At 43.1% G+C, this 25,048-nt stretch overlaps 1 protein-coding gene across 1 annotated transcript in view; it reads left to right on the top strand.

The window, feature by feature from the left end:
* Positions 1–587: 587 nt before the first annotated feature.
* LOC109906567 (solute carrier family 2, facilitated glucose transporter member 4) overlaps positions 588–25,048 on the top strand; it is a 34,389-nt gene continuing 9,928 nt past the window's right edge. The window contains exons 1-3 of the mRNA XM_020504319.2: positions 588–922; positions 4,602–4,697; positions 22,340–22,500. Of these exons, the coding sequence (XP_020359908.1) occupies positions 890–922; positions 4,602–4,697; positions 22,340–22,500 (290 nt within the window). The 5' untranslated portion in view covers positions 588–889. The remainder of the gene's footprint in view (positions 923–4,601; positions 4,698–22,339; positions 22,501–25,048) is intronic.

The raw sequence follows: 25,048 nt of genomic DNA, 5'->3' as shown, positions 1-25,048 counted from the left end.
AAGTGTTGAGTTATAAGTCCAGATAGGTGGTGATGGACATTGGCTTGAGTTCCATATTGTCTCCAAAATGCCAGGCGTTCAACCTTTGCAGGTAATTCCCTGCAGCGCAGTGGCCAACAAATCTGGACAGTCCCTTCTTCATAGATTCACATTTTTCTGCCAGGTATCAATCTAATAAAAAAAATGAAATGTTCTCTTCAATTGCATTTCATCCAATTGTAACCATTCTTCTTGGTAGTGCAAAACGTCACATAAGTTAGGGAATACTTCAAAATTAGACCAACTAGCCAACTAGCCTACTGCACTTTTTATAGTGCTTTTAACAATTGCATGATTCATCACATGATTGGTGCTTTTTCACATACTTACATATGTCCAATATTTAAAAGGCGACTTATGGAATCTGAAAGTGCAAACCTAGTAGGAATCACATTTGCCGTTCTGTGTAGAGATAACACTCCTCTTGACTTCAGCCAATGGTGAATAAGGTCAATACAGCTCCTGCTTTCATCTTGCCGCAAAAGACGACCTCTGTGACGGCTGAAACTCCCTCCAGTCACCCCTCACACCCTCCCTCTCTCATTTAGAAAATACCAAGAGAGGTGTGCGCCAATGTCATTCTATCCAAGGTAGACCCGGACTCGCCACGAACTTCAAAGCGAGGAGACTCAGAGTTAAAACGTTTGAACTGTTGCAACCTTGTCGCTTTTTCACTTGTGTTTCAATTCTAGCCTTGGATTTGACTTTACCGGTCAACATTTAATACAAGTGCCAGGCTTATTGTCCATATTCCAAGTGAGGGTTTTCACGTCGTGTCCAGTTGGGAGTGTGCGTGGGGGAGCGGGACAACTGTCACGGACTGTAATTGGTGTCTCACGCGGTCAAAGCCATGCCGCCTGGGTTTCAGCAACTTGGAGTGGAGGTATTGTCAACATTACTCGTTTTTATAAGAAAATATGAAATGTTTTCATGCTCACTAACAATGAGTAGCCTCTGATGCATGGAGTAGAATTTACGCATAGGTTATAGCCTATTGAGACCGATTTTCAGTAGCCTAACCCATGTCTCTGCATGTGTGAATGAAAATGTATATTTTGTTTATAAAAAAGTCTATAAAAGTCTAAATATCCATTAAATACATACATTGTTTACATTTTGTAATCCACGTTTTAGAGATCCATTAATAACGTTTACAATAGGCTAATTGATCTCTCCACCCAGCTAAAAGTTGCCTCTTTATCTCTTCGTTCTCATCCCCTTTCACTTTCTTATCTCAGGTGAGGGATGACTCTTCCACACCTGACGAAATGACTGGTTCATATGAACGCCTTTGAAACATTTGTCATCTGCGAAAATGGTGACCAACTTTAGCCTAATACCACTTTGCAGCTGTGGAATGTGGAGATGTGATATCAGAACACAGACAACTGTCAGTGAAATATGGAATATTAAAAATTTAAACTAATTTCCGCGAATGAAACGTGATTTTAGAATAATTATAGCAATTGCTATTCATCCATCAGAATCGGCATTATGAGCATTTACATTTAGAACCCCTATAACGTTACATGGGGAATATGTAAATAACGCTATTATGTAACTGAATGTCTCAAATTAGACTTTCACATTCTAAAAGTAGTCCAGACCCTCTAAATATATGGCTCTAACAAACATTCTACTTTCAGGGAGATTGTCAAAACAATGTGAGCCCTTATTTGTCCTATAGTGACCTTGACCAGGAGATACCTGCTTACAGGTCAGGCCTGAGATGAATATGGGTTGGTAGGTGACCCAGTTCCACCGGTTTGTGTTACATACCACAGCTCATACGAAAAACACTAAACTAGTACATATATTCAAAAATATGATCAGAATTGCAGCATCTTTGTATTTTTCTTCCTGCTCATAGTTTGTGGCAAAATAGAAAAGATCAAGAAAAGGCACTTCAGAGAACTGGAGACGATGAAAACAAGGTCTTAACATCAGCCCATTTCTTTCCCAATATGTATTTCCCAATATGTTCTACATATGCAGGCTACAGTTGAAATGTTGTAAAGCCCATTCTATGAAGTGAAATGGAACACGACCCTTAGGTTCTTTTTTTGTTGTTGTACAATGTGGGTCTCTCGGGCACACAAAAAAAACAGGAAGTGTCTGGACAACCTCTACTAAAACACTAGATTCAGGGATGTGTGAAGGACCACAGGGATGTCGGGCAACAGAGCAAACGCCTGTCAGGACACGTTTTTTTTGTCACCACAAGGCACTCCATTTCACTTTGGATACTTATACAACAGGGTGTGTGGTTTCTAGGAGGGAAGAGAAATGGAAATCTAAATTAAACATGAAAAGTTAGGCTAGACAAGGCAATTAGGCATACATGTATACTCACTACTGTATCACAAGTTAAACTAAATAATGTTCTCAATTGTACACTATAAATATAAAACATGCATCATATTGCAGTGCCTGAATCAAACATTGTGGTTACATAGTAAACAGACCCAGGTAGGGTCTGAAGCTAGCATTAGCCAGGTATGCTATACGATTCAGGCACCATCATTGTAACATAGAATTATACCAGTAAAATATGCACTATATCTGCACAATAAGGGCCGAAGTGTGAGACAATAGCATCAGACTGAACAGCTACCATGTAGTCATCGTTATGATTCGCAGTGGGCTACAAACATGTAGCAGGCTAGGCTACATGTTAACAAATGATTAGCCTAGCACACAAACGAGTACAAACATCAATCCCTGCAAAACAGACTTTCCTATCAACTCTCAAATATAGCTATTTACACTATTTAACACAGCAAACACTTCTTTATTGCTAGCTCTGCTCCCATGTGTCCATTTCCCTCACTTTATCAGATTAGCCACGCCCAGTAGGCGGGCCCCGGCAAGGTAATTAGAGGACACATGGGAGCAGCGATTGGTTCGTTGCCAGGTCAATCATGGTCTATAAGGGCCTTTTTAACAGAAACACTAACACACACACACACAAACACACACACACACACACACACACACACAGTGGCTGAAAAAGTACCCAATTGTCATACATGAGTAAAAGTAAAGATACCTAAATAGAAAATTACTCAAGTAAAAGTGCAAAGTCACCCAGTAAAATACTACTTGAATAAAAGTCTAAAAGTATTTGGTTTTAAATGTACTTAAGTATCAAAAAGCAAATAGAATTGTTAAAATATACTTCAGTATCAAAAGTGAAAGTAATTGCTATAAATCAATTCAATATATTAAGCAAACCAGACAGCACAATTTACTTATTTATTTACGAATAGCAAGAGCCGCACTCAGAAATAATTTACAAACTAAGCATTTGGGTTTAGTTAGTCCACCAGATCAGAGGCAGTAGGGATGGCCACATGTTATGTAAATTGTACCATTTTCCTGTCCTGCTAAGCATTCGAAATGTAACAAGTACTTTTTGGTGTCAGGGAAACTATATGGGAGTCAAATGTACATATTTTCTTTAGGAATGTAGTGGAGTAAAAGTAAAAGTTGTCAAAAATATAAGAAGTAAAGTACAGATACCCCAAAAAATAACTTAAGTACTTCAAAGTATTTTTACTTTGTTGCCTTACGCCACTGCTTAGACAAACACATGCACACACTTTACCTTTGTTTTGCTTTTATGTTGACAAAACACGCCCTATCTGGGTACTCAACACTGCAAGGTCATCATGTCACAGCAACACAGACAGACACACCTCCGACACAAACTCAACCAGGTGTAGGATTCTAATGTAATATGCACACACATTTGGACATTTATTAATGGACCATTCTACCATTTTTCAGAATAGCATAGAATAGAATAGAATGATGTCCTCAGAGGGGAAATGCTTTGCACAGTCTTGTATAGTTTAAATAAAACATAACAGTGAACACCATGTATATGTTTTCATTAATAACATATTGATAACCTTTTTGGAGAAGGAAACTGTTAACCCTATCTAGTTAATAACTAAGTAACTGTGCATTACAGCCCATGTTTAACTATTGTGAATTCAGTGGTATGTTGGGAAGGCTGCTAGAGCCAGTCAGCTTGCTGTGTCGAAGGTAAACAGATTTAAGCACTAGGAAAGCCTGGTCAGTCTCTCCCAGAGCCCCAAGCTGTCAGTCACCATGGTAACAGGTGCCTGTGGACTGATGGGAACATAGAACGCAAATATACTTTATATATACTGTATATATTTTGTCATCTTCAACCTAGACGGGAACTAGGATGGAACTCAGTGTTCAGTCACCCAATCACACGATACACAGTTAAGTCCTGGCCACAGCTAGAAAGATCCTTTCCCATTGGTATCACAGTTATAAATAGTGGATATTAGAGAGGCTGTCGCGTGTGTGTCTGGGGGGTTAGGTTGTTTTTGCAACAAACCATGCCTTTCTAGGTTATCCATACTCTCTGTATCCCTCACTAATGGGCAAAATCCAACAGTCCTTGTTTCCCTTTATGAACAACCAGAGACACATATTTAAATCTAAATATATGGCTCTGCAAGCAACCACACAATTTCACCATGATAACAGAGGTGTTGTCTTCCTCTTGTGTGTGTCCACTACAGACAGTGACTGGAACCCTTGCTCTCTCAGTGTTCACTGCTGTATTGGGCTCCTTTCAGTTTGGATACAACATCGGCGTCATCAATGCACCTCAGAAGGTAAGACCAACTTGCAGTTTCATTAAAGGGGAATTCCACCACATTTTAACCTCATATTTATTATCTCCAGCACCATACTAGTTTTCCCTTTAACCAGTGTCATAGATAAACAGATTCTGGCAAAATCAGGCCCACTTTGGCACCAAAAGTTACAGTACATTCAAGACCGTACAATTCTAATAGAATCCCAATTAGAATGTTGTCAGGGGGCATGTTTGGTATCAAATCAAATGTTATTGGTGACATACACATATTTAGCACATGTTATTGCGGGTGTGGCAAAATGCTTGTGTTCCTAGCTCCAATAGCGCAGTAGTATCTAACAATCACAACAGTACACACACATCTAAAAGTTAAAGAATGGAATTAAGAAATATATAAATATTAGATTGAACAATGTCGGAGTGGCATTGACTAAAATACAGTAGAATAGAATACAGTATATACATATGAGATGAGTAAAGCAGTATGTAAACGTTATTTGAACATTATTAAAATGACTAGTGTTCCATTATAAAAGTGGCCAGTGATTCCAAGTAATTTATATAGGGCAGCAGCCTCTAAGGTGAAGGGTTGCGTAACCGGGAGGAAGTCGACTAGTGATGTCGATTGAACAGTCTGATATCGGGTGCTGTAGGTGTCCTGAAGGGCAGGTAGTTTGCCCCCAGTGATGCGTTGGGCACACCGCACCACCCTCTGGAGAGCCCTGTGGTTGTGGACGGTGCAGTTGCCATATCAGGCGGTGATACAGCCCGAAAGGATGCTCTCAATTGTGCAACTGTAACAGTTTGTGAGGGTTTTATGGGCCAAGGCAAATTTTCTTCAGCCTCCTGAGGTTGAAGAGACGCTGTTGCGCCTTCACCACGCTGTCTGTATGGGTTAGCCATTTCAGATTGTCAGTGAGGTTTACGCCGAGGATCTTGAAGCTATTCACCTTCTCCACTGTGGTCCCGTCGATGTGGATAGTGGCATGCTACCTTTGCTGTTTCCTAAAGTCCACAATCTAATGCTTTGTTTTGTTTACATTGAGTGAGAGGTTATTTTCCTGGCACAACACTCCCAGGGCCTTCACCTCCTCCTTGTAGGCTGTATCGTCATTGTTGGTAATCAGGCCTACTAATCAAATCAAATCAAATTGCTTTATATAGCCCTTCGTACATCAGCTGATATCTCAAAGTGCTGTACAGAAACCCAGCCTAAAATCCCAAACAGCAAGCAATGCAGGTGTAGAAGCACGGTGGCTAGGAAAAACTCCCTAGAAAGGCCAAAACCTAGGAAGAAACCTAGAGAGGAACCAGGCTGTGGGGTGGCCAGTCCTCTTCTGGCTATGCCCGGGTGGAGATTATAACAGAACATGGCCAAGATGTTCAAATGTTCATAAATGACCAGCATGGTCGTATAATAATAAGGCAGAACAGTTGAAACTGGAGCAGCAGCACGGTCAGATGGACTGGGGACAGCAAGGAGTCATCATGTCAGGTAATCCTGGGGCATGGTCCTAGGGCTCAGGTCCTCCGAGAGAGAGAAAAAAAGAGAGATTTAGAGAGAGCATATGTGGGGTGGCCAGTCCTCTTCTGGCTGTGCCGGGTGGAGATTATAACAGAACATGGCCAAGATGTTCAAATGTTCATAAATGATCAGCATGTTCGAATAATAAGAAGGCAGAACAGTTGAAACTGGAGCAGCAGCACGGCCAGGTGGACTGGGGACAGCAAGGAGTCATCATGTCAGGTAATCCTGGGGCATGGTCCTAGGGCTCAGGTCCTCCGAGAGAGAGAAGGAGAGAATTAGAGAACGCACACTTAGATTCACACAGGACACCAAATAGGACAGGAGAAGTACTCCAGATATAACAAACTGACCCTAGCCCCCCGACACATAAACTACTGCAGCATAAATACTGGAGGCTGAGACAGGAGGGGTCAGGAGACACTGTGGACCCATCCAAGGACACCCCTGGACAAGGCCAAACAGGAAGGATATAACCCCACCCACTTTGCCAAAGCACAGCCCCCACACCACTAGAGGGATATCTTCAACCACCAACTTACCATCCTGAGACAGGGCCGAGTATAGCCCACAAAGATCTTCGCCATGGCACAACCCAAGGGGGGGCGCCAACCCAGACAGGATGACCACATCAGTGAATCAACCCACTCAGGTGACGCACCCCTTCCAGGGACGGCATGAGAGAGCCCCAGTAAGCCAGTGACTCAGCCCCTGTAATAGGGTTAGAGGCAGAGAATCCCAGTGGAAAGAGGGGAACCGGCCAGGCAGAGACAGCAAGGGCGGTTCGTTGCTCCAGAGCCTTTCCGTTCACCTTCCCACTCCTGGGCCAGACTACACTCAATCATATGACCCACTGAAGAGATGAGTCTTCAGTAAAGACTTAAAGGTTGAGACCGAGTTTGCGTCTCTGACATAGGTAGGCAGACCGTTCCATAAAAATGGAGCTCTATAGGAGAAAGCCCTGCCTCCAGCTGTTTGCTTAGAAATTCTAGGGACAATTAGGAGGCCAGCGTCATGTGACCGTAGCGTACGTGTAGGTATGTACGGCAGGACCAAATCAGAGAGATAGGTAGGAGCAAGCCCATGTAATGCTTTGTAGGTTAGCAGTAAAACCTTGAAATCAGCCCTTGCTTTGACAGGAAGCCAGTGTAGAGAGGCTAGCACCGGAGTAATATGATCAAATTTTTGGGTTCTAGTCAGGATTCTAGCAGCCGTATTTAGCACCAACTGAAGTTTATTTAGTGCTTTATCCGGGTAGCCGGAAAGTAGAGCATTGCAGTAGTCTAACCTAGAAGTGACAAAAGCATGGATTAATGTTTCTGCATCATTTTTGGACAGAAAGTTTCTGATTTTTGCAATGTTACGTAGATGGAAAAAAGCTGTCCTTGAAATGGTCTTGATATGTTCTTCAAAAGAGAGATCAGGGTCCAGAGTAATGCCGAGGTCCTTCACAGTTTTATTTGAGACGACTGTACAACCATTAAGATTAATTGTCAGATTCAACAGAAGATCTCTTTGTTTCTTGGGACCTACAAGCATCTCTGTTTTGTCCGGGTTTAAAAGTAGAAAGTTTGCAGCCATCCACTTCCTTATGTCTGAAACCCTCTGTTGTGTCGTCTGCAAACTTGATGATTGAGGTGGAGGCATGCGTGGCCACGCAGTCATGGGTGAACAGGGAGTACAGGAGTGGGCTGAGCACACACCCTTGTGGGGCCCCTGTGTTGAGGATCAGTGAAGTGGAGGTGTTCTTTCCTACCTTCGCCACCTGGGGGTGGCCCATCACAGAGCGGGGTTCAGACCCAGGGCCCCGAGCTTAATGATGAGTTTGGAGGATATTATCGTGTTGAATGCTGAGCTATAGTCAATGAACAGCATTCTTACATAGGTATTCCTCTTGTCCAGATGGAATAGCGCAGTGCGATGGTGATTGCATCGTCTGTGGATCTATTAGGTCGGTAAGCAAATTGAAGTGAGTCTAGGGTGTCAGGTAAGGTAGAGGTGATATGATCCGTAACTAGCCTCTCACAGCACTTCATGATGACAGAAGTGAGTGTTACGGGGCAATAGTAATTTAGTTCAGTTACCTTTGCTTTCTTGGGTACAGGAACAATGGTGGACACCCTAGACCCACTCCAATTTGCTTACCGCCCAAATAGGTCCACAGACGATGCAATCTCAACCACACTGCACACTGCCCTAACCCATCTGGACAAGAGGAATACCTATGTGAGAATGCTGTTCATCGACTACAGCTCGGCATTTAATACCATAGTGCCCTCCAAGCTCGTCATCAAGCTTGAGACCCTGGGTCTCGACCCCGCCCTGTGCAACTGGGTACTGGACTTCCTGACGGGCCGCCCCCAGGTGGTGAGGGTAGGCAACAACATCTCCACCCCGCTGATCCTCAACACTGAGGATCAGCCCTCTCCTGTACTCCCTGTTCACCCACGACTGCGTGGCCACGCACGCCTCCAACTCAATCATCAAGTTTGCGGACGACACAACAGTGGTAGGCTTGATTACCAACAACGACGAAACGGCCTACAGGGAGGAGGTGAGGGCCCTCGGAGTGTGGTGTCAGGAAAATAACCTCACACTCAACGTCAACAAAACTAAGGAGATGATTGTGGACTTCAGGAAACAGCAGAGGGAACACTCCCCTATCCACATCGATGCAACAGTAGTGGAGAGGGTAGTAAGTTTTAAGTTCCTCGGCGTACACATCACAGACAAACTGAATTGGTCCACCCACACAGACAGCATCGTGAAGAAGGCGCAGCAGCGCCTCTTCAACCTCAGGAGGCTGAAGAAATTTGGCTTGTCACCAAAAGCACTCACAAACTTCTACAGATGCACAATCGAGAGCATCCTGTCGGGCTGTATCACCGCCTGGTACGGCAACTGCTCCGCCCACAACCGTAAGGCTCTCCAGAGGGTAGTGAGGTCTGCACAACGCATCACCGGGGGCAAACTACCTGCCCTCCAGAACACCTACACCACCCGATGTCACAGGAAGGCCATAAAGATCATCATGGACAGCAACCACCCGAGCCACTGCCTGTTCACCCCGCTATCATCCAGAAGGCGAGGTCAGTACAGGTGCATCAAAGCTGGGACCGAGAGACTGAAAAACAGCTTCTATCTCAAGGCCATCAGACTGTTAAACAGCCACCACTAACATTGAGTGGATGCTGCCAACACACTGACTCAACTCCAGCCACTTTAATAATGGGAATTGATGGGAATTGATGTAAAATATATCACTAGCCACTTTAAACAATGCTACCTAATATAATGTTTACATACCCTACATTACTCATCTCATATGTATACGTATATACTGTACTCTATATCATCTACTGCATCCTTATGTAATACATGTATCACTAGCCACTTTAACTATGCCACTTTGTTTACATACTCATCTCATATGTATATACTGCACTCAATACCATCTACTGTATCTTTCCTATGCCGCTCTGTACCATCACTCATTCATATATCTTTATGTACATATTCTTTATCCCCTTACACTTGTGTCTATAAGGTAGTAGTTTTGGAATTGTTAGCTAGATTACTTGTTGGTTATTACTGCATTGTCGGAACTAGAAGCACAAGCATTTCGCTACACTCGCACTAACATCTGCTAACCATATGTATGTGACAAATACAAATACAATTTGATTTGATTTGAAGCAAGTGGGGACAGCAGACTGGGATAGGGAGAGATTGAATATGTCTGTAAACACTCCAGCCAGCTGGTCTGCGCATTGTCTGAGGACGCAGCTAGCGATGCCGTCTGGGCTAGCAGCCTTGCGAGGGTTAACAAGCTTTAACGTCTTACTCAAGACGACTCCCGAGAAGGAGAAATCACAGTCCTTGGTAGTGGGCCACGTTGGTGGCACTATGTTATCCTCTAAGTGGGCAAAGAAGATGTTTAGCTTGTCCGGAAGCAAGACGTCGGTATCCGCAAAGTGGCTGGTTTTCTCTCTGTAGTCCGTGATTGTCTGTAGACCCTGCCACATACGTCTTGTGTCTGAGCCGTTGAAATGCGACTACTGACGTTTTGTCTGTTTGACTGTCATATTCCCAGTCACCATGGTTAAATGCTGTGGTTCGCGCTTTCAGTTTTTGCGTGAATGCTGCCATCTATCCACGGTTTCTGGTTTGGGTAGGTTTTAAGTCACAGTGGGTACAACAACTCCTATACACTTCCTGATTAACTCAGTCACCGTGTCTGTGTATTTGTCAATGTTATTCTCAGAGGCTACCCGGACCATATCCCAATCCCAGTGATCAAAACAATCTTGAAGCATGGATTGGTCCGATTGGTCAGACCAGCATTGAATAGACTTTGCACAGGTACTTCCTGTTTGAGAATCTGTCTATAGGAAAGGAGGAGCAAAATGGAGTCGTGATCAGATTTGCCGAAGGGAGGGCAAATGTAGGCATTTCGAAAAAAAAGTTTAGTAGCAGTGGTCCAATGTTTTTCCAGCGCGAGTACTACCATCAATATGTTGATAGATCTTCGGTAGCCTTTTCCTCAAATTAGCTTTGTTAAAATCCCCAGCTACAATAAATGCGGCCTCAGGGTATGTGGTTTCCAGTTTGCATAAATTTCAGTGTAGTTCTTTGAGGGCCGTTGTGGTATTGGCTTGAGGAGGAATATGCACGCTGTGACTATAACCAAAGAGAATTCTCTTGGGAGGTAAAACAGTTGGCATTTGATTGTGAGGTATTCTAGGTCGGGTGAACAAAAGGACTTGAGTTTCTGTATGTTATCACAATCACACCACGAGTAGTTAATCATGAAACATACACCCCCGCCTTTCTTCTTCCTTACATTCCTTACATTCCTTAAAGTTCAAACATGGTTATATTTAATTTCAATTTTGCTAATGTTCTTGGAATCTTCTCCAACTGGTTTGATATTGGGAATGTTTTAAAATAGTTCAGAAGGCGTTAAGAAACAACGTTCTTCTGTGGGAATTTCAGTACTTCAGCCTAACATTTTCTACAAGTTTCCTCATAGTTCTATTTAAAGTCATGTTCTCAAATTGTTCCAAGAACGTTAAGTATGTTCAGCTGTGTTGGCTGCACCCACTAATTGGCAACACCTGATCTTAATTTGTGCTTGTTTCCTATCAAATGGTCTCTGTTTTATTAGACTCAAATTAACAGCTTTGTATGTGTACAAAAACGTACCAAGAACCCAATGGTCACTCTGACGGAGCTCTAGAGTTCCTCTGTGGAGATGGGAGAGCATCTCAATCACGCCTTTATGGTAGAGTGGCCAGATGGAAGCCACCCCTCAGTAAAAGGCACATGACAGCCCACTTGGATTTTGCCAAAAGGCACCTAAAGGACTCAGACCATGAGAAACAAGATTCTTTGGTCTGATGAAACTAAGATTTAACTTTTTGGCCTGAATGCTAAGCGTCATGTCTGGAGGATACCTGGCACCATCACTAAGGTGAAGCATGGTTGTGCTGTGGGTATGTTTTTCAGCTGCAGTGACTGGGAGACTAGTCAGGATTGAGGGAAAGATGATCGGAGCAAAGTGCGGAGAGATCCTTGATGAAAACCTCGTCCAGAGCCGTCAGGACCTCAGACTAGGGCGAAGGTTCACCTTCCAACAGGACAGTGACCCTAAGCACACAGCCAAGTCAATGCAGGAGTGCCTTCGAGAGAAGTCTCTGAATGTCCTTGTGTGGCCCAGACAGAGCCCCGACTTGAACCGATCGAACATCTCTGGAGAGACCTGAAAATAGCTGTGCAGCGACGCTCCCCATCCAATCTGACAGAGCTTGAGAAGAATCTGCTGAGAAGAATGGGTGAAACTCCCCAAATTCATACCCAAGAAGACTCTAGGTTGTAATCACTGCCAAAGGTGCTTCAACAAAGTACTGCGTAAAGGGTCTGAGTACTATTGGCCAGCGTGCAATCACTGGAAAATAGAATGGATGATCTACGATTAAGACTAACCTACCAACGGGACATTAAAAACTATAATATCTTATGTTTCATTGAGTCGTGGCTGAACGGATACTATAGAGCTGGCTGGGTATTCCGTGCATTGGCAGGACAGAGAAGCTATGTCTGGTAAGACGAGGGGCGCAATTTCTCATTTTATAGAAGTCTCGAGGTATTGCTCGTCTGACGTAGAGTACCTCATGATAAGCTGTAGACCACACTATCTACCAAGAGAGTTCTCATCTATATTATTCAAAACAGTCTATTTACCACCTCAAACCAATGCTGGCACTAAGACCACACTCAACGAGCTGTATAATGCCATAAGCAAACAAGAAAATGCACATCTAGTAGCGGCGCTCCTAGTGGCCGGGGACCTTAATGCAAGCAAACTTAAATCCTTTTTACCAAATTTCGACCAGCATGTCACATGTGCAACTAAAGGGGGAAAAAACCTCTATACCATCTTTACTCCACACAGAGAGACACAAACAAAGCTCTCCCTCGCGATCCATTTGGAAAATCTGACCATAATTCTATCCTCCTGATTCCTGTGTACAAGCAAAAACTAAAGCCGGAAGTACCAGTGACTTGCTCAATACGGAAGTGGTCAGATGACACGCATGCTACGCTACTGGACTGTTTTGCTAGCACAGACTGGAATTTGTTCCGGGATTCATCCAATGGCATTGAGGAGTATACCACCTCAGTCGCCGGCTTTATCAATAAGTGTATCGACTACGTTGTCCTCACAGTGACCATACATACATATCTCAACCAGAAGCCATGGATTACAGTGAACCGAGCTAAAAGCTAGAGCTGCCGCTTTCAAGGAGCGGAACACTAATCTGGACGCTTATAAGAAATACCGTTACGCTCTCAAATGAACCATCAAACAGGCAAAGCGTCAATACAGGACTAAGATTGAATCCTACTACATCAGCTCTGACACTCGTCGGATGTGGCAGGGCTTGAAAACTATTACAGACTACAAAGGGAAACCCAGCTGTGAGCTGCCCAGTGACGTGAGCCTACCAGACGAGCTAAAGGCCTTTTATGGTCGCTTCGAAGCAAGCAACACTGACGCATGCATGAGAGCACCAGCCGTATCGGACCTTTAAACAGGTCAACATTCACAAAGCCGCAGGGCCAGACGGATTACCAGGACATGTACTCAATGCATGCGCGGTCCAACTGGAAAGTGTTTTCACTGACATTTTCAACCTTTCCCTGACCGAGTCTGTAATACCTACTTTTTTCAAGCAGACCCTGTGCCCAAGGAAGCGAAGGTAACCTGCCGAAATGATTACCACCCCAGTAGTCATAAAGTGCTTTGAAAGGCTGGTCATGGCTCACATAAACACCATCATCCCGGAAACCCTAGACCTACTCCAATTCGCATACCGCTCCAACAGATCCAATCTCAATCGCACTGAACTCTGCCCTTTCCGACCTGGACAAAAGGAACACCTATGTGAGAATGGTGTTCATTGACTACAGCTCAGGGTTCAACATCATAGTGTCCACAAAGCTCATCACTAAGCTAAGGACCCTGGGACTAAACACCTCTCTCTGCAATTGGATCCTGGGCTTCCTGATGGGCCTCCCCAAGATGGTAAGGGAAGGCAACAACACATCTGGCACGCTGATTCTCAACACTGGAGCCCCTCAGGGGTGCGTGCTTAGTCCCCTCCTGTACTTTCTGTTCACCCATGACTGCGTGGCCAAACACGACTCCAACACCATCATTAAGTTTTCTGATGACACAGAGGTAGGCCTGATCAGCGACAACAATGAGACAGCCTATAGGGAGGAGGTCAGAGACCTGGCAGTGTGGTGCCAGGACAACAACCTCTCCCTCAATGTGAGCAAGACAAACGAGGTGATCGTGGACTACAGGAAAAGGCGGGCCGAACAGCCCCCATTAACTTCTTATGGATGGGGGGCAGTATTGAGTAGCTTGGATGAATAAGGTGCCCAGAGTAAACTACCTGCTACTCAGGCCCAGAAGCTAAGATATGCATATTATTAGTAGATATGGATAGAAAACACTCCAAAGTTTCTAAAACTGTTTGAATGATATCTGTGAGTATAATAGAACTCATATGGCAGGCAAAAACCTGAGAAGAAATCCCACAAGGAAGTGGGAAATCTGAGGTTTGTAGGTTTTCAACTCTTTGCCTATCCAAGATACAGTGTACATTTGGTCCATTTGCACTTCCTAAAGCTTCCACTAGATGTCAACAGTCTTTAGAACCTTGTTTCAGGCTTCTACTGTGAAGGGGGAGCGAATAAGAGCTGTTTGACCAAGGGGTCTGGCAGAATGCCATGAGCTAAGTCATGCACGCAGCCGTGAGAGCTAGCTGCGTTCCTTTTCATTTCTAAAGACAAAGGAATTATGGAACTGGGATTCCTTGGAGTGCAGTCTGATGAAGATCATCAAAGGTAAGTTAATATTTATAATGCTATTTCTGACTTCGGTTGACTCCACAACATGACGGGTATCTGTATGGCTTGTTTTGGTGCCTGAGTGCTGTACTCAGATTATTGCATGGTGTGAATTTTCTGTTATTGTGTTACTTTTTATTTTTATTTGACCATTTTTACTTTAGTTTATTTAGTAAATATTTTCTTAACCAACAATGCAGTTCAAGAAAGAGTTAAGGGCTTGCAAGAAACCATTTAACAGTAAGGTATTGTATTCGGAGCATGTGATAAATAACATTTGATTTGAAATGTGATATTTCCGGTTTTTATTTTCAATAAAAAATATATATTTAAAAAAACAGTTTTTGCTTTGTCATGTAATCCATTTTAGAATAAGTCTGTAAAGTTACAAAATGTGGAAAAAGTCAAGGGGTCTGAATACTTTCCGAATGCACTGTGTGCTTGTTGTCCTCACCAGGGTTTTGACCTGACTGTAGTTCAGTGTCGTAACTGACATCAGTGGGCAAATACTCACTTTCGATGGCCAGTGGCATGCTGGAAAAGTCAATCCCGGTTTCAACTGTACTCATGCAGATGGCAGATAGCGTGCCTGGCGTCCTGTGGGCGAGCGGTTTGCTGCAACAAGAGGTCCCGTGAGAAAAAAACTTGCCGCCTATAGAAATCAAACGCCCATCCAACTGATTAATTAAAGTTATGTTAGGATATATCAGTTATCCTGTTAGAGCTTTTGTGCTGAATCCACTGTGTTGACTAAGGTGCCATGTTTATGGTCATGTCAGTGTGTAGGAAGGAGATTTCAAGATGTGGGAAGTGTGCAGGAAGGCAAGGGACAGAAGATTGTGTAGTTTCAGTGGATAAGGTTGTGTGTGTTAACCATGCCGGGTGACCATGCCGCTGGGGATCGGAAGTGTCCGGTGCGAGAGAGGCAGGTTGAAGTGGTCAGAGTAGTGCAGAAAGTGTTGTAATGCTAAGGCTGTGGAGAAAGTAGAGGGAGATTTAATTTTTAATTTTTATCGTTCATCTCATTTGACCACCTCCCTCCAATGATCACTCAAGCCATGAACTTTCCAACCCTCTCATGATCTACCATCTCATGAATTTCTAAATTGCTTGTCTTTTTTGTGTTGCTTTATACATATTCTTTATGTAATGAATAGCGCTTGAATAAATGATTAATATGACCTTTTCGGAAACAGGCTATTGTTGTCTTTTTTCTCAGGAACAGGTTTGTCCCGTTCACAATGAAGTAGAGTCTATAGGCTTTAAAAGCAACATATTAATGTCAGTGCAATCAATTAAGGATTCAAACAAAACGAAATGTCAGGATAGAGGAAAGAAGACATGTAGGGATATAGAAGAGAGAGGGAGATAGGGGGAATAGAGAGACTGTGAGGATGGATGAACTATTACAGAATAGGAGATGGATAAAGAGAGCAGGAGGAAGAAATATATTGGAGACAAGAGAGGGAAAGAGCATAAGAGAGAGTGGCCAGGGGAGCATCCGAGTAATGTCAACACGAGCCGCATGAGGAAACACACAGCGTTGCCAAAAAATACCCCCTCGCCCTCCTCACCCATCCGCAAGCCTAGCACAGTTCACACATCTATCTACCCCCATTCCTGCACTTCAACCACCCCACATCTCAGATATCCTTAACAGCCAAGGGTGAAATTGGAGGCAGAGGGGTTTAAGGCAACGAATCTGGTGTCATGGGAAAGAGGGGCTATTTTGGGCTTTTTTTTAAGGACGACACTCAAAAGGTTTGTTGAGGCTTCACGCTGTGACTCAGACAAGGGCGGGCGGTGTCGCGTTCAGAGAGAAACACACCATAGTGCACGTACAGCCTCCCTGAACAATATATAGTTAGATGCTCTCGCTGCAATCTAGACAATCTCTTAGATTCACTGTCGTAAAGCCCTCTTCTCATAAGGGGGCTTTAGTTGTGGTTTGGTGGTCATGGCATATATCAGAACATATACAGTATCAGGTAATTACTAATAGATCAAATATAGCAGATCATATATCAGCTAACATACACCAAATATATTAGAACATATATCAGCTAAAATAGCTAATATATGTTCGAATATATTTGATGTAACAGAAATAAAAAAATATTACGATATATCAGCTAACATACATCAAATATATTGGAACATACATCAGCAATCATAACCTCAGAAAAAAAAGAAATGTCTCTTTTTCAGGACCCTGTCTTTCAAAGATAATTCGTAAAAATCCAAATAACTTCACAGATCTTCATTGTAAAGGGTTTAAATACTGTTTCCCATGGTTGTTCAATGAATCATAAACAATTACTGAACATGGACCTGTGGAACGGTCGTTAAGACACTAACAGCTTACAGACGGTAGGCAATTAAGGTCACAGTTATGAAAACTTAGGACACTTAAGAGGCCTTTCTACGGACTCTGAAAAACACCAAAAGAAAGATGCCCATGGTCTGTGCTCATCTGCGTGAACGTGCCTTAGGCATGCTGCAAGGAGGCATGAGGACTGCAGAGTTACACTGCCAGAGTTACACCAGGAACATACAATCCCTCCATCAGTGCTCAGATTGTCCGCAATAGGCTGAGAGAGGCTGGACTGAGGGCTTGTAGGCCTGTTGCAAGGCAGGTCCTCACCAGATATTACCGGCAACAACGTCGCCTACGGGCACAAACCCACCGTTGCTGGACACAAACCCGCTTTTTGCCAGTCCTGTCGACTGGCAAAAAGTGCTCTTCACTGGCGAGTCACGGTTTTGTCTCACCTATCGTTGAAGGAATGAGCGTTACAACGAGGCCTGTACTCTGGAGCAGGATCGATTTGGAGGTGGAGTGTCCGTCATGGTCTGGGGCGGTGTGTCACAGCATCATCGAACTGAGCTTGTTATCATTGCAGGCAATCAAAATGCTGTGCGTTACAGGGAAGACATCCTCCTCCCTCATGTGGTACCCTTCCTGCAGGCTCATCCTGACATGACCCTCCAGCATGACAATGCCACCAGTCGTACTGCTCGTTCTGTGCCTGATTTCCTGCAAGACAGGTATGTCAGTGTTCTGCCATGGCCAGCGAAGAGCCCGTATCTCAATCCCATTGAGCACGTCAGGGTCCTGTTGGATCGGAGGGTGAGGGCTAGGGCCATTCCCCGCAGAAATGTCTGGGAACTTGCAGGTGCCTTGGTGGAAGAGTGGGGTAACATCTCACAGCAAGAACTGGCAAATCTGGTGCAGTCCAGGAGGCGGAGATGCCCTGCAGTACTTAATGCAGCTGGTGGCCACACCAGATACTGACTGTTACTTTGATTTTGACCCCCACCCCTTTGTTCAGGGACATATTATAACATTTCTGTTAGTCACATGTCTGTGGAACTTGTTCAGTTTATGTCTCAGATTTTGAATCTTGTTATGTTATGTTCTTACAAATATTTAAACATGTTAAGTTTGCTGAAAATAAACACAGTTGACAGTGAGAGGACATTTCTTTTTTTTCTGAGTTTACATCAAATATATTGAAACATACCCAGCTAGCAGATTTTGTTTCCTGGAAGTTGTGAGAACGTATGTTTTTGGTTTCACATTGTTTTTTTTCCTGCCCGGTAAAACTGATTTTTTTCAAACATTCTGAGAACAGAAGTGAAAATGTATCCTGTTCTGGGAACATTTCTTTTTAGGTAGCAGTGAGGTTCTGAGAATGTTTTACTCTGGTTCCTTGAAAGTTTTCCTGTAGGTTTTATTAATGCTCTAAGAACAAAATGATAGGTTATTTGGAGTTTTTTTTAAATAACTTCCTTAAAACTTTTACTGAATGTTTCAATAAGACTTTTAATAACACTACTAGCTTATTTGGGGTATTGAAATAGAACACGTAAATATATTTCCTTAGGCATTTATCATGCAAACACATATATTTTTTATTGCGGCACAGTATAAGTGAGATTCAAACCTGTAATCTAATGTTCTCTAGCCATGGAATGAGTCCACTGAGTCACCAGGATGGTAGTCTGAATAACAGTCTCTTTAGCTAACATTCCACTCCTTGTCATTGCCAAAGAGACTGGCCTTTGGCAGTCTACAACATTCAATATACACTGGATTTACAACGAACTTGCTCATTGGTTGTTGGAAATAATATTTTCCATTACAACATGTGGTACCTGGAAAATACAATTAGAATTTATAATAAAGTCAAAAACAAACATTTAGCTGTTAAGCAGGTTCTATTTCGAGGCATAAAATCAAATCTAAGATGTTTTGTGGTTGGAATTACTGTATTTACTTTTTACTTTTACTTCTGAATTTAGACTTGAGCTAGCAACAAACAAAAAACGGTTGCTTAGCAACCAGATACCAACGTGTTTTGTGGCGGTAAAAAGTGATAGGTCTTTGAATATTTGCATAATCGTTGTGATTGGAAGATTGATGTGAGGGTGATCGAATCAGCATCAAATCCTCTGTTCTCCTTGATCTCATTAATGATAGAATGTTCATATTTGAAGATAGCAGAAAGGCCAGTCTCTTTGCCACATGGCATGGAGTACAGTGAGTGGATTAGCTAAAGAAACTGGTACCCATGCTACCACGATGGGGCTAGCATGCCATGTTTTTTTAGGCTTTCAAAACTGTTCATTTTAGTCTATTAAAACAGAGACCATTTCAAAGGAAAACATTTATTTTAATTTTTTAATTTAACCTTTATTTAACTAGGCAAGTCAGTTAAGACAATATTCTTATTTACAATGACGGCCTACCCCAGCCAAACCCAGACTATGCTGGGCCAATTGTGTGCCACCCTATGGGACTCCCAATCACAGCCGGATGTGAAACAGCCAGGACAAGCGCTCATTAAGATCAGGAGTGGCCAATTAATGAGCGTGGACAACACAACAGAGCACACTTAACAAGATAGAGGATAGAGAGAGTTTTGTTCATGCTGAGAATGGAATGTACGTTTTTAAATAACATTCTCAGAGCGTTCTCTGAATATTACTGAAGTGTTCTTGTAGTTTTTAATTTGTTTTATTTGACCCCCTTTTCTCCCCAATTTCGTGGTATCCAATTGTTAGTAGTTACTATCTTGTCTCATCGCTACAACTTCCGTACGGGCTCGGGAGAGACGAAGGTCGAAAGCCATGCGTCCTCCGAAACACAACCCAAACACAGCATGCATCCAACCCGGAAGCCAGCCACACCAATGTGTCGGAGGAAACACCGTGCACCTGGAAACCTGGTTAGCGTGCATTGCGCCTCAGCCCGCCACAAGAGTCGCTAGTGCGCGACGAGACAAGGATATCCCTACCGGCCAAACCCTCCCTAACCTGGACGACGCTAGGCCAATTGTGCGTCGTCCCATGGACCTCCCGGTCATGGCCGGCTGCGACAGGGCCTGGGCTCTAACCCAGAGTCTCTGGTGGCACAGCTAGCACTGCGATGCAGTGCCCTAGACCACAGGCCTTGTTCTTGTAGTTTTTATTGAAAAATATCTTGACATTCTCGGAACAATTTGAGAACATGACTTTAAATGGAACCACGAGGAAACCTGTGGGAAATGTTTTGCTGAAGTACTGAAATTCCCACAGAAGAACGTTGTTTCTTAACGTTCTTGAAACAATTTGACAGCATTCCCAATGTCAAACCAGTTGGAGAAAGCTCCTAGACCGTTGCCAAAATTGAAATGAAATGTAACCATGTTTGAACTTTTAATCAAACGTTCTGTTAAAGTAATGAAATGTAAAATAAAATAATATTTTTTAAATGTGCTAAGAATGTTCCAAAGCAAGCAATTATCCTGCACCATTCCTAGAAAGTTGTGGGATGGTTGTTTGCAAAATAACCATAGAACAACCACGCTCTTACCAATCTCTAAGAAACATATGGTTCTGAGAACTTTATGTGCTAGCTTGGGTACTGTGTATCAGCTATTACACATAAAATATATAGGTACATATATCAACAGTATATTATATCAAATGTAGAATCAGTTTCATGCTGTATATATTGCATTTTGTGTAGACAGCAGTATCATTCAACTCCTCATCTGACAAGTTAACAAATTTATACTGAACAAAAACATAAACGCCACATGGAACAATTTCAAAGATTTTACCGAGTTACAGTTCATATGAGGAAATCTGTCAATTGAAATAAATTAATTAGGCCCTAATCTATGGATTTCACATGATTGGGAATACAGATATGCATCTGTTGGTCAAAGATACCTTATAAAAAATGCTCCTCAAAATGTTCCTCAGGATCTCGTCACGGTATTTATGTGCATTCAAACTGCAAAAACTAAAATACAATTGTGTTCGTTGTCCGTAGCTTATGTCTGCCCATACCATAACCCCACCGCCACCATGGGCACTCTGTTCACAACATTGATATCAGCAAACCGCTCGCCCACACGATGCAATACACGTGGTCTGCAGTTGTGAGGCCGGTTGGAAGTACTACCAAATTCTCTAAAACAGCATTGGAGATGGCTAATGGTAGAGAAATTAACATTAAATTCTCTGGCAACAGCTCTGGTGGACATTCCTGCAGTCAGCATCTATTGCACGCTCCCTCAAAAGTTGAGACATCTGTGGCATTGTGTTATGTGAAAAAAAATCACATTTTACAGTGGCCTTTTATTGTCCCCAGCACAAGGTGCACCTGTATAATGGTCATGCTGTTTAATCAGCTTCTTGATATGCCACACCTCTCAGGTGGATAGATTATCTTGGCAACGGAGGTATGCTCAGTAACAGGGATTTAAACAAATTTGTGCACACCATTTGAGAGGAATAAGCTTTTTGTGTGTATAGAACATTTCTGGGATCTTTTATTTCAACTCATGACACATGGGACAAACACTTTACATGCGTTTATATTTTTGTTCAGTGTATATTGAGCAGATTCTTAGGAATCTGATAGTATCTGTATTTAGATACAGACAGGGAGTGAGTCAGACAGAGGAACAGATGGAGATAGTCAGGTGAGTTTTGTTACGAGAGTGGCCTTACAACCGACGTGCCCCCGCTGGTATGTACTCTCTGGTCATGAGTCCTGGTCCCTTGAACCTCTTTAAACATGAGCCAAAACCTTGAACCCTGTGCCATCTATTCAACAGGCGAAACCTTCAGGCCCAAAAGAACCTCTTGACACAACTGTGCTACTCGTTGAAAGTCAATCCATTGAAAGACAATCTATTTGCGTTAAATTCTAGGTAAGGGATTAATGATTGACCATATTTGCAAGAAGCACATAGTATTGAATGGTGGTTATACCCGGCCTTCACAGAACAGTTTGTCATAGTATTCACACAAAGCACATTTCTCTCTGTTCCATTGCCAAAGCATTTATCTCAAGGAAGTAACACTTTTGTATACACTTACCTAGATTCAGTATATGTGGCCCATGCCATGCGGGAACCAAACCAAGAACTCTGGTGTTGGAAGGATGCACAACACTCCAAATAACGGAACCAATTTGAACAAGGCTCATAAATCTATTTTGTCTTGACATTGTTGTCTTCCTGGCCTGGTCCCAGATCTGTTTGTGCTGTCTTACCAACTCCTATGATCCCTGTCATGCTGGGACAGCACACACAGATCTGGGACCAGGTTACAGTCATCCTGCTATAACTAAGGAAAAATGTTAGCTCTATTGGATCTGTCTCCCCGTTGTCTTGTCATGGTCTCATCTCGTCTATCTTCTCCTGCCTTTCCAGATCATTGAGGCGGACTACAATGCTACATGGGTGCACCGGTATGGACAGCCCATTCCCACCGCTACACTCACCACTCTGTGGTCCCTGTCGGTGGCCATCTTCTCTATAGGAGGCATGATCTCTTCCTTCTGTGTGGGCGTCATCTCAGAATGGCTGGGCAGGTAGGGGAGATGATACACTCAGACACGAGAAAGCGGACGCACAGACACGCATGCACACGCTAGGGTGACCACATTAAAAACCTCAAAATGCAGGACAACAGGATGATTTTGCAGGACATTAACTGGACAGTGTTGCTTACATGAATGAAACATTTGGCAGCATTTGCATATGCACAGTAGCGGATTTAGGTATGGGCAACATGGGCAGCCACCCGGGGGGGTGGCAAGATGGTGAATTTGACATTTTGCGTGAGCGGTTTTCTATTGCTCGTTTGCACGTCACGTCAATGATATCATGTCACCGTATGGGACTGTGGGTCAATTAACCTTGTCGGAGTGGGCGCCCTGATTCTAGTTTGTGAGCTACTGCCTGGAAAGGTCTCCCACTCAGAAGTACAAGATGGGGAGGTGGGCAGGGGTAGGTTGACCTCAGGTCTACCCACTGGAAGCCCGAGGTAGGGGGAGCGGCGGAATCTATCAAATTGCGCACCTCTAACTTTGTACAGTACTAATGCAATTAGTAAAATCAGTCACACTATGAAATCCTACCAAATGAACCACAATTCATTCATAAAACTGCAAATATATATAGGTCACAGACAAATTGTTACATTTTTTTCTGGTTTGTGCAAAATCATTAAGAATAATATAAAACCAGTCTGCACACCACCAAGGTGAATTGGTGTAGTCTCGACTCTAGGTTGACAGTGTTGGGGGATGGGTAATGTATTGATGCTCGAGTGCCAAATCAGCATAAATGGACAAGAAAAGGTCTAAGCCATCAGGTGCCAAGTTTAGGAAAAAGAGGAAAGAAGAAGAGGAGAAACGTACAAAAGATAAAGGTTTGCAGCTATGTCATCTCTTTATGAGTATAATATTATGCATGTAATAGGCTAGTATAACACTTATGTTTGTTAGCCTATGTTACTATGTTGCTTGCTTTTCTATTTTTATTTATTTAACCAGGCAAGTCAGTTAAGAACAAATTATTATTTACAATGACAGCCTAGGAACAGTGGGTTAACTGCCTTGTTCAGGGGCAGAATGACAGATTTTTACCTTGTCAGCTCGGGGATTTGATCTAGCAACCTTTCGGTTACTGGCCCAACGCTCTAACCAGTTGGCTACCTGCCACCCCTATTACACATAGGGGGACATTATTCCGTTTTCTGTCCAACTAGCTTACATAACATTGGATATAATTTAACACAGTTTCATCATGATAATGTGTGTAGCCTGCAGAAGAACGATTACAACCTAACTAGCACATTATTGATTTGGTTAACTTTCATTGAGGTGACATCATAAAGGTTTTCTGTGATTGTATTGACTAGGTCCTGAGCTCAGTAAGGGGAATTTCCAATGTAGGCTAACTTAAAATACGTCTATATTATGCTGATATTTTGTATTTTTTGTGATATATTGAGCCTTAAGGGGTGTCTTATGCCTAGAATTAGACGAGGAGGTTGTATGGTTCATTTGGTTCCTATTCTGAAAGTTTGATCAATTGTGCATAATGACATGTATATTTAATTGTGCAACAAATGTATTTAGGGTGTCAGACTCATATACTGTATTTCAATGAAAATTCAGGGGCACTTCTGAAATATTTTGGAGCACCCTCTGGCACTGGCCAGGATGAGGAGGCATCTCTACCTCCTCAGCCACACAGGCCTCTTCAGAAATTATCTCAGAGCCTCAAGATGAAGAGCCATCCACCTCCTCAGCCACACAGGTGTCTTCACAAATGTTGTCTGAGACTGAGGATGAGGATGAAGACCCATTTGCTTCCACTTCTCCCCAACAGGATTCTACAGGTGTGTGTGTGGGTACACGTACATGTGTTTATGTGTGCATACCTGTATAACATAAACAAAATAAATCATTTCCCTTTGCCAAGTTTTAAGTTTCCATTTTGTAGGTAACAATGATGATTTTATTATTACTGGGTATGTATGTGGGATGTTCCACCAGTATAAATGCTGTGAATAATGTGTGTAAACTAATGTCCATTAGAAATGCCTGTAGCAGCATCCCCACCAAATCCTGCTGCTGAGGATGAACCACTGTATACAGACCCTGCTGCTGAGGATGAACCACTGTCTACAGACCCTGCTGCGGAGGATGAACCACTGTCTACAGACCCTGCTACTGAGGATGAACCACTGTCTACAGACCCTGCTGCTGAGGATGAACCACTGTCTACAGACCCTGCTGCTGAGGATGAACCACTGTCTACAGACCCTGCTACTGAGGATGAACCACTGTCTACAGACCCTGCTGCTGAGGATGAACCACTGTCTACAGACCCTGCTGCGGAGGATGAACCACTGTCTACAGACCCTGCTGCTGAGGATGAACCACTGTCTACAGACCCTGCTGCTGAAGATGAACCACTGTCTACAGACCCTGCTGCGGAGGATGAACCACTGTCTACAGACCCTGCTGCTGAGGATAAACCCCTGTCTACAGACCCTGCTGCTGAGGATGAACCACTGTCTACAGACCCTGCTACTGAGGATGAACCACTGTCTACAGACCCTGCTAC

This window comes from Oncorhynchus kisutch, linkage group LG16 (genome assembly GCF_002021735.2).
Source record: "Oncorhynchus kisutch isolate 150728-3 linkage group LG16, Okis_V2, whole genome shotgun sequence".
Classification (NCBI taxonomy): domain Eukaryota; kingdom Metazoa; phylum Chordata; class Actinopteri; order Salmoniformes; family Salmonidae; genus Oncorhynchus; species Oncorhynchus kisutch.
This window is presented reverse-complemented; position numbering and strand designations above follow the sequence as displayed.